Source organism: Piliocolobus tephrosceles, chromosome 1 (genome assembly GCF_002776525.5).
Source record: "Piliocolobus tephrosceles isolate RC106 chromosome 1, ASM277652v3, whole genome shotgun sequence".
Taxonomy (NCBI): domain Eukaryota; kingdom Metazoa; phylum Chordata; class Mammalia; order Primates; family Cercopithecidae; genus Piliocolobus; species Piliocolobus tephrosceles.
This window is the reverse complement of record NC_045434.1, coordinates 218,465,140-218,474,980: the sequence shown is the minus strand read 5'-3', so window position 1 is coordinate 218,474,980 and position 9,841 is coordinate 218,465,140. Positions and strand designations below refer to the sequence as shown.

Genomic DNA, 9,841 nt, shown 5'->3' with positions numbered 1-9,841 from the left:
ATCCTCAGGTGAGCCCCTCCTATCCTCAGGTGAGCACCTCCTATCCTCAGGTGAGTCCCTCCAATCCTCAGGTGAGCACCTCCTATCCTCAGGTGAGCACCCCCTATCCTCAGGTGAGCCCCTCCTATCCTCAGGTGAGCACCTCCTATCCTCCGGTGGGGCCCCCTGGGCCGGAAGGGCCACAGCCCCCTCGATGTCCCCCCATCCAGGGAAGTCTTTCCACCCAGGCAGAGCCCCCTCCCATGACCGTGGCCTTCCTGGGACGTTGTGGGACCCACAGGGCAGAGCCTGGCCTAAGACTCCAGCAGGAGCGCCATGCTTGGCACTGCATGTCCCAGCAGCTGACTCCAACCCCCCAGAGGGCATGGGCCAGGTGCAGAGGCCATAGGAGGGCACAGTGCCCAGCCCAGGACTGGCACAGGTAGGGCCCAACCAATCAGTATTAGTCACTGTTGGAGACCCACACCCACACCCTTCCTGAGCAGAAGCCCAGACTCACCCAGGTTACAAGTGGCTCCTGAGCGCCCTGGTGGGCAAAGGCAGAGACCGGTGACAGGGTCACAGGGTGCCCCCCCATCGCAGTCACACCGCTGGTGGCAGCCCTCTCCAAATGAACCTGGCTCACACCCTGGTGGGGGCAGTGGGCTCAGTGTCCCCCTCCTGCCCTGTACCCAGACGGGATGGGGCCAGGGAGCGGGGGTTCAGGGTGGGGAGAGGAAGAGGGCATGAAGCACTCACCACTCTCACAGAAGTGGCCGTGGAAGCCGGCGGGGCAGAGGCACTGGCCACTGATGGGGTCACAGGGGGCTCCATGTTGACACTGGCACACCCCCTGGCAGCCAGCCCCATGGAAGCCAGGGGGACAGGCTGAAGGATGCCAGTTACCATGAGACAAGGGCACACGGGCAGAAATGTCCAGTTTGCCCAGAGTGAGTAAAACCCGGCAATTCAGGGACCCGTGAGAAGCCCCCTCCTGCCCTTCCTCGTCCCTCCCCACTGCTGCTGGCTCCCCACCTCTCTACTTCACAGCAGCCCGGGTCACCCACACGGGAGGAGTGGACAGTGGCTGACAGGGGCCCCAGCCCAGCTGCACAGGCCCCCAACTCACGGTGCTCGCAGGCCTGGCCGTAGAAGCCGGGGCCGCAGCGGCAGGTGCCCGTGGTGGGTTCGCACGTGCTATTGTTGTGGCAGGAGCACTCCAGACTGCAGGCGGCTCCATAGCGCCCAGGGGGACAGGCTGGGGACAGAACAGGGCAGGGAGGGAAAGGCAGACAGTCCTCAGGCACCAGCCTTGCCCAACCCTATGGCAGCCCAGGGCACATCCCTGAGGGGACGCTGGGGTCCCACTGGCCCCACACACTCACCCAGCTCACAGTGCAGCCCTGTCCAGCCCAGGCCACAGGAGCAGCTGCCGTTGGTGGCGTGGCACAGGCCCCCGTTTCTGCAGGAGCAGGTGTGCTCACAGCCCATGCCAAACCGGTTCTGGGGGCAGCCTGGGGACAGAAGGCAGGTGCTGCCTGGAGCTCTGGCCGACGGCTGGGCTCCCTCTGGGGACGTGTCCCCACAGACTGACAGTCAAATGCTTCCTAAGGCCTGTCAGTGCTAGTCTCTGCCTGCTGGGCTGGGCAGGCATATGCCAGGGAGTGGCACCAGCCGCATCCTCTCATTCATTGGTCATCTCAGGCTGCCAAGTACCAGGCCTGGTCTAGGAACTGAGGGTGGCTCAGTCATGGAGGGGCTGGGTGAGCACCTGCCCAGCCTGCAGGAAAGGGTTCACGGAAGGCTTCATGGAGGCAGCGGCCCACTGTGAACCAGCTGCCTCCCAACTGGGAGTGAGCGGACATCCGCCAGGCCTGAGAAGGAACATGGCTGGGCTGCTGTGGGCTCAGCGGTGGCCAGCTGTGGCCCTGCTGTTATAGCTGGATGCCTGATGACCAGCCCAATGGCACTATCCTTCCTGGGAGTGAGGCGGGGCCAGGCTACATCCCGGCTGGAGATTGGGCCCTGGGATCCTGAACCCTCTGCTGCCACAGGCTCCCAACGGGTCCTGAAGGCCAAGAACTGGTGTCGGGGGCAGCCGGCCCCTTGATGTAGACTAAGGGTGGGACCAGGCCAGGAGGCTGTGGCTGTGTTTATGGGGACTGGGCCTGTGGGAGCAGGAGCCACCACACCTGTCCCTTGGGTCCAGCCCGTCTCTCTACTCTGGACTGTGCTCTAGACCCGCCTCCACTTTGGTCCCTGGGCCTTGGGCCTGGGAGAAAGGGCCGGAAGGACTCCACCCTCAGGCAGAAGACAGCCACCCAATCCCTCCCGCAAGGGGCCAGGCAGGCGCTGGGTAGGAACCTGAGGCCCTCACGGCCACCGCGATGAGGATGGGGTCACTGGGTGGCCTAAGCCTCGGGAGCTGAGTGTCAAGGCAGGGACTGGGGTGGCGTGGGACGGCCCATCCCCCCAAGTAGGGCAGCGCAGTCAACACAAGCTACAGCACTCTCGCCTCAGCCCCACGGTCAAGTGGGGAGCCGGTGGCAGCCAGGATGTGTGGGTGCCTGGGCTGGGCCCACCCTCCAGCATCCCCATGGCTAATCCGTGACATCTCTGAGGGGCCCGTGAGCACACCCTCCAGAGTGAACACCCACCTTGCTCACAACGGACGCCGGCTCTCCCCGGGGGGCAGAGGCAGGTGCCGGTCACAGGGTCGCAGGCCGCCCCATGCCCACACACACACACATGGGTGCAGTTGGGGCCGAAGCGGCCCTGCGGACAGGCTGCCGGGGAGGAAGCGGTGAGCGTGGCTGGCTTCCCTTCTCTCCCTGCCCAGTCAACCCCGGAGAGGGGACAGGACAGGATGGGATGGGGTGAGGGGACCCTGGGTCTGCCCCAGACATGGTGGGGCCAGCCAGCTCCCATGCACCCACCCTGACATCTCCCTTCCACCCACAGGCCCTGCTGGGGGTCCGGCCGCTGCTGCCCACTCTGCAGTGACTCACCCCCACCCACCCCGCCAGCTCTGCTGGGGTCCCAGAAGGGGAAAGACCCTGCACGACTCAGGGAAAAGGCCTGTTTCCTGGCAGGACACTTGGCCACAGCTGAGCTGCCCAGCTGACCTCTGTGCCCGGCTGTGCTCAAGCCCCTGGCAGACATGGCGCAGGTCGCCGGGCACAGCAGGTGCAGGGACAGAGCTAGCAGAAGCCTGGTGGGGACCTGGTGTCACGGACACCCCCAGGGCTGCAGCCAGGGCTGCCCCTCTGGCTTAGCTCCACTTGGGGCCAGGCCCAGCCAGAGGGGGCTGAAGGGCAGGGAGGTGGGCAGTTGGGGGCCGTCCCCTGCAGGCTGGCTGGCCCTACCCCGGAGACACAGGAGGCACCACTCAGCCCTGCTGCCACCAGCCACTCACTGAGGCTGCAGTCCGCCCCGAGGAACCCGGCGGGGCAGTGGCAGGCCCCCGTGGCCGCATCACAGGAGCCCCCGTTGAGACACCCACACAGCTGTTCACAGCCTGGCCCGTACCGCCCGGGCGGGCATCCTGCAGGGAGAGGGGCTAGCTGCAGGGACTGGGGCTGGAGGCTTCCCCAGTGTCCCTGAACACAGCCAGGCAGCTCTCATGAGGCACCGACACCCTCCATCTTCCACCCCCTCAGACGAGGGCCTTCCCAGGGACCGGGGAACTGGGCCCAGCAGGACCCCCGAGCCCCTGGGTGGGCATGGGCAGCACTCACGTTGCCGGCAGCTGGGGCCGTGGTAGCCAGCAGCACATGAGCAGATCCCAGTGGCAGGGTGGCAGGCTGGGTTCTCACCGGGACACCAGCACATCCGTGCACAGTCCTCCCCAAAGCTGCCGGGCGGGCAGGCTGGGTGCAGACAGGCAGGGTCGGTCCTGGCCCAGCCCAATCAAGGAACAGGTGGCCTCTCTGGATTCCCCCAACCCAGGCACTCCTCGGGGTGGGGGCTTGGGAGCACCCACCTTGTTCGCAGCCAGAGCCAGTGAAGCCAGGGGGACAGCGGCAGGCCCCAGTGACATGGTGGCAGGCAGCGCCAGGTGGACAGCTGCAGCGCTGGGCACAGGCCTCTCCAAACCAGCCCTGCAGGCAGGCTGCAGAAAGACGAGGGATGGGGAGGCTTCCTGGGAGGGGCCTGTTGGGGATCTGTGGGCCAGGACAGGCCCAGAGTGGACGCTGTGGGTAGGACCCACCCGGTGCTGGCTGAACCGGGGGCTGTGCTCACCATTCTCACACCTCGAGTCCCCCCACCCTGGAGGGCAGCAGCAGGCCCCAGTGGCATGGGGGCAGGTGGTTCCCCACCAGCAGTCACAGCACCCCTCACAGTGAGGCCCGAATGTGCCCTTGGCACAGGCTGCAGGGACCAGACAGGCCTGAGGGCTCAGCCTCTGGCAACCCCGCCCCATGGAAGGCGAAGGAGCAGGGAGACGGCAGCTGGGGCTCAGCACTGAGGCGACGGGAGCCAGTGACAGCCCTGAGGCCAGCCGAGTGCCCAGGCTTCCCTCAGACAGCAGACCCCAGGCTCCGGCCCTGAGCAAGGGGCCGCCCACGCTGCACCCCAAGCAGTGGGGACAGCGCCCCTGCTGGAAGGGGGCTGGTGTTAGGGGCTTGGGTGGGAGGCCGAAGCTTTGAGGAATGAGGCAGTGTTGCCCTTGTATGTCTGGGCTCTGCAGAGGCTGAGGCCCTGCTGGGTGAACCAGGCCCTGCTGGCACAGCAGCCACAGCCAGACCCCTCACTGGCAGGAGGCCCCCAGCCAGCACAGGCTCCAGGACAAGGGGTGAAGGGGCCCCTCTCTGCATGCAGGAAACAGCAACGGCCCCCGAGCCCCAGAGCATCCTCCGTTCCACCCACCACAGGGCTGGCCGGGGCCACACACCCCTGCCAAGGTAAGGCAGCAGCACTCTGTCCCCACAGGCCAGCTTCCCAGGCTGAGCACCCCCTGCCAACAGGAACCCTTGGTGCTCAGACGGCAGCTCTTGCACTCACAGGACAACAGGTCCCCTGGTGAGGCCCCACCCAGGGCACAGTCCTCAGCCCTGCAATGAGGCTCATGCCACCCCTTCTCAGCAGGGCCTCCAGACTGCCCTGCTGCCCCGCCCCACTCACGGCTCTGACACTTGTCCCCAGTCCAGCCGGCCGGGCAGAGGCAGCGGCCCGTGTGTGGGTCACACCGGCCCCCGTTGAGGCAACCGCAGCTGTGTGGGCAGCCAGCTCCGACGTGCCCGGGGAAGCACTCTACAGGAACAGAGGCAGGCACGAGGGTGAGGGTCCTGCCTCCGGGGTCCAGGAGACCCTGGCTCATGCTTCCCTCACACAGGGCCAAAGCCCCCACCCCAGGGCGCTGCCCCCTGACCTGGGAGCCCTCCTAGGCCCGCAGACAGGGCTGCACCAGGCATGCTGGGGTATGTCCCTCCTCTGCCGCCCAGCACTCACCCTTCTCACAGGCCAGGCCGGCCCAGCCCTCCGGGCACGCACAGTGGCCTGAGACAGGGTCACAGGTCCCTCCATTCTGGCAGAGGCAGGAATGTCGACAGTTGTCGCCGTACAGGCCGGCAGGGCAGGCTGGGGCCGGGGAAGAGGGAGCAACCTGCATCCCCCAGCCAGCTGGCCCCACAGGGTCTGTCTGGCTTTCCAGCCCCATGTTGGACTTTGGGGTCAGGGACCTTGCAGGGGGCTGCCTCTAGGATGACCTGCTAGCCTAGCCTGACTCACCATCCCTGCCTGGAGAGGGGCACAGGTGAAAGGCACGGTCCTCAGTCCTAACAGCCCCTTCCTCCCTCCCGCAGGCACCAAGTGTCCTCTGGGCCCCGCAAGAGGCCAGTACCCTCACTCAGGCCTGGACCCCGGTCCCTGGACTCCTGGGTAGGACTTACCCTGCAGGCAGGAGGGCCCCATCCAGCCAGGGGCACAGTGGCACTGCCCGTGGACAGGGTCACAGGAGGCCCCGTTAAAGCAAGCACAGGCCTGGCTGCAATTATGCCCGTAGGTGTGGGCTGGGCAAGCTGCAGGTGGAGAGGGCTGGTCAGAGCCGGGGGTGGACAGGACCCCAGGGGTTGGCAGCAGATCACAGACAGCTGGGCAGATCTGCCAGGGTCCCCTTGACTGCTGTGGCCAACTCTCCCCTCCCTCTGGCTCAGGCCACCCACTCAGCAGAGTGGCCACAGAAAAGGACCAACGCTCTGGCACAAGTGAGTAAAGCATCACTCCCAGGGGGGCTGCCTGGCAGCTTTGGTCACTCAGGACAGGTGGCAGGAGGGAGTCTCCTACGGAGGACCCGGCGCCCCCTCCTGCTGCACCCTGGGCTGAGCAGGGACCTCACGCACTCTCAGCACAGCGGGGGCCCCGGCGGCCAGCGGGGCAGAGGCAGGAGCCATTCACGGCGTCGCAGGCAGCTCCGGCGGTGCAGTTGCAAGCATGGCGACAGTCCAATCCAAAGAAACCGGCCGGGCAGGCTGCAGGCAGGGGGCAGTGACGTGAAGGGGCCCACACTGGAGTCCACTCAGCCTAGCCCCCGCCTGTGCCCTAGCTCACCACGCTCGCAGAAGGTGCCCCTCCAGCCGGCTGGGCAGGTGCAGGCCCCACTGACATGGTCACAGGCTGCTCCATGCTGACACTGGCACCGCTGCTCACAGCCGGGCCCGAAGTGGCCCTGTGGACACCCTGAGACATGTGGCCCCAGCCCACTATCAGTCAGAGGGCCAGGAGCCTGAGCCAGCTGTGCCTGGGCCTTGCCGCCATCCCCAGGACTGTGGGCCAGGCCTGGCTCGTGAGAAGCTCCTTCTCACCCAAGGGAGGCTGGGCTCACTCACACGCTTCATCCCCACCCAGGTGGGGCCATGGGAGGCTTGAGGGAGCTCCAGGCAGCAGCTTTAGGGACGGGAACTCTGCAGGGGCCGCCTCTAGGACACCCGACCCAGGCCTCCCCCGGTTCCACCAACCAAGCCTCGGGGGCACACACGGAGGGACACCAGCCTCAGTCCTAAGCAGACCCCTTCTCCATCCCCCAGGTGCCAGGCCTCCCGCAGTGGGGGACGGGACCTTCCCCTTCCTGCTGCAGCTCCAGGTGAGCCTGGTGCAGGTCGGTGAGAGGACCAACGCTCTGGCACAAGTGAGCAAAGCATCACTCCCAGGGGGGCTGCCTGGCAGCTTTGGTCACTCAGGACAGGTGGCAGGAGGGAGTCTCCTACGAAGGACCCCGCACCCACCCCCGCAGCACCCTGGGCTGAGCGGGGACCTCACGCCCTCTCGGCACAGCGGGGGCATCATTTAGTCCAGGCTAGACTTTAGTCCAGGCTGTGGAGTGGGGTGGTGGGCGCTGGGAAAGCTCAGGGAAGGCAGAGGAAGCCAGGCCAGGGCCCAGCCGCAGTGCGCGTGTGTGCGTGTGCATGTGTTGGGGTGTGTGGGTGCGCAGGAGGGGGCACGGCCAAAGGCTGTGTGTGTGTGCGCATGTGCATGTGTGTATGCGCTCAGGAGGGGGCGCAGCCAAAGGCTTCGTGTGTGTGTGCACAGGAGGCAGTATGGCCAAAGGTTTTGTGTGTGTGTGATCATGTGTGCATGCATGTGCACGTGTGTGTGCGCACAGGAGGGGGTGTGGCCAAAGGCTTCATATGTGTGTGTGTACACAGGAGGGAGCATGGCCAAAGGTTCTGTGTGTGTTCATGTGTGTGCCTCTGTGCATGTGTGTGTGTGGGAGGGGGTGTGGCCAAAGGCTTCATATGTATGTGTGCACGCAGGAGGGGGCATGGCCAAAGGTTCTGTGTGTGTGTGCTCAGGAGGGGGGCGCAGCCAAAGGCAGGGCCAGGACTCACGCTGCTCGCACTGCGGGCCCACGTAGCCAGCCTCGCACAGACACAGGCCACTGATGGCATCACAGCTCCCGTGGCCAGCGCTGCAGTTGCAGACGTGGCTGCAGTCAGGCCCCCAGTGACCACTATCACAGGCTGCAACAGAACTCAGGGTCATCCAGAGCAGGCCCCAGTGCAGGCCACGGGTACCACCGCCACGTCAGGCAGGGGGCATCTCAGGACTGCGGCACTGTCTCATGCAAGTCCCCAGTCCTCAGGGGCCCTGGGCGGAGGCCTCTCCAGGGGCTAGGAAAGGAGGGACGTCTGGACAAAGGGCAAGCCAACGGTCCCTGTACCTCTCTGGCAGCTAAAGCCAGTCCACCCGGGGGCACAGCTGCAGTGTCCGGTGGCTGGGTGGCAGTGCCCATCATTGGCACAAGAGCACCTTGTCTGGCAGCTGGGACCAAACCAGCCTGCTGGGCACACTACAGGCAGGAGAGAGAGCGTGAGTGGGGCCTGGCCACCTACCCCAGGTCAAAGGCTCAGGGGCGGCTCCAGCTCACTCACCGTCCTGGCAGCGGCTGCCGACGAAGCCAGGGAGGCACAGGCAGGCTCCAGTCTCAGGGTCGCAGTGGGCACCGTGCTGGCATGCTGGGCAGATCTCCTGGCAGCCCAGCCCCCAGCGGCCCTCGGGACAATCTAGCACCCACCCCCCATGGCCAGTCAGTGCCCAAGCTGTCCTTGCTCAACACATCAATAAACATGGCACAATGCCCCTGGAGCCACAGCCGAGGGGGCAGGACCACTGTTACCATCTCAGCCTGCCCCGGGGAGGAGAGAGGGCCCCGGCGCCTCCTGGGGTTGCAGGCTGCGGGGTGCCCACCCATGGGAGAGGAGCCCCAGCCCCAGGCACAGTTCAGCTGGCAACACAAGGAGCCGAGCCTGTTAGAGACAGAGCCACGTGGAGAGGGGGAGCAGCCCGGGAGGGCAGCCTGTAGGCCCCAGGGGCTTAGTGGGGCAGCCACAGACCCCCATTCCCTACCCCAAGAGAGTGCACTGTGAGTTCTCACAGCTGCTACAGGCGGGCCTGGGATCTGCAGGGCTGGGGCCCCCACAGTTCAGGGCCCCGTCAATGCGGAGCTGTGCAGCCCAAGGAGGTAGAACCGGGGCTGCGGCCGACGCTCACCTGCCTCACAGTCTTCCCCAGTCCTCCCCGGCGGACACCGGCACTGCCCTGTGACCCCGTGGCAGGGGGCCCCCCCACAGGAGCAGGAGCCCGAGCAGTTCACGCCAAACGTCCCCACTGGACACTCTGCAGGAAGAAGCACGAGGGGCCTCAGCCACGCCATGTGGAGCGGCCTGACCAGAGCCTTTCCCCTAGGGGCTCCTGGCGAGTGTGCCTCCCACACCTCCCCACATGGGCTCTGGCTCTAGCCCCGGGGTCGGGGGGCTGCTGAGCACACCTGGGGTCCCCAGAGTGGCCAGGCAGGTCAAAGGAACAGGCAAGGGAGGGGTGAAAGGGGAGCTGATGGATGGGAGGAGAGGGGAGGGGCAGGGCTGTTGGGGCAGCCTGGGAGAGGCTGAAGCAGATCCCTCAGCTGTCCAGGACCCTGGAGAGCTCCCGGGAGCCCATGGTAGGGCCTACTCTTCCTCCGCCACCATAGTCACCAGAAGACCTGTCCTGGTCAGGCCAGTGTGCCCCCAGCCCAACCTGGCGATGCTGGTCCAGTCTCTCCCACTCCCCTACATCCAGCTGGGAGCTCCTCCAGGGACTCGGCCCTAGGGCTGGGGAGGCTGTGCACCCACTCGCTCCACCCCCAGAGCCACTGCCCTTTCCCTGTGGGATAGGCTAGAATGGAGAGGGCAGGGGGCCTCCTGGAGGCCTAGGGTCCCCCTCCTCCACCCGGCAGGTAAATGAGACCCCAGGGAGCACAGAGGCCAGGGAGTTAGATCATCCCAGGAAGGGGGACCTGGGGAGAGAACGTGGGGGCTGAAGGGAACACAGAGGCCAGAGAGTCAGAGCATCCCAGGAAGGGGGACCTCGGGAGAGAACGTGGGGG

The 9,841-nt window shown here is 66.2% G+C and overlaps 1 protein-coding gene across 1 annotated transcript in view; it reads right to left on the bottom strand.

The window, feature by feature from the left end:
* Positions 1-9,841, bottom strand: part of LOC111544593 (multiple epidermal growth factor-like domains protein 6) — a 131,922-nt gene that overhangs the window by 10,507 nt on the left and 111,574 nt on the right. Inside the window, exons 18-34 of the mRNA XM_031936258.1 lie at positions 8,968-9,093; positions 8,349-8,480; positions 8,138-8,266; positions 7,806-7,937; positions 6,529-6,657; positions 6,321-6,449; positions 5,871-5,999; positions 5,431-5,559; positions 5,104-5,232; positions 3,962-4,090; positions 3,717-3,848; positions 3,395-3,523; positions 2,637-2,765; positions 1,365-1,493; positions 1,109-1,237; positions 739-867; positions 500-628 (exon numbers count right to left, since the gene is read on the bottom strand). Coding sequence (XP_031792118.1) covers positions 500-628; positions 739-867; positions 1,109-1,237; positions 1,365-1,493; positions 2,637-2,765; positions 3,395-3,523; positions 3,717-3,848; positions 3,962-4,090; positions 5,104-5,232; positions 5,431-5,559; positions 5,871-5,999; positions 6,321-6,449; positions 6,529-6,657; positions 7,806-7,937; positions 8,138-8,266; positions 8,349-8,480; positions 8,968-9,093 — 2,199 coding nt within the window. The remainder of the gene's footprint in view (positions 1-499; positions 629-738; positions 868-1,108; positions 1,238-1,364; positions 1,494-2,636; positions 2,766-3,394; positions 3,524-3,716; positions 3,849-3,961; positions 4,091-5,103; positions 5,233-5,430; positions 5,560-5,870; positions 6,000-6,320; positions 6,450-6,528; positions 6,658-7,805; positions 7,938-8,137; positions 8,267-8,348; positions 8,481-8,967; positions 9,094-9,841) is intronic.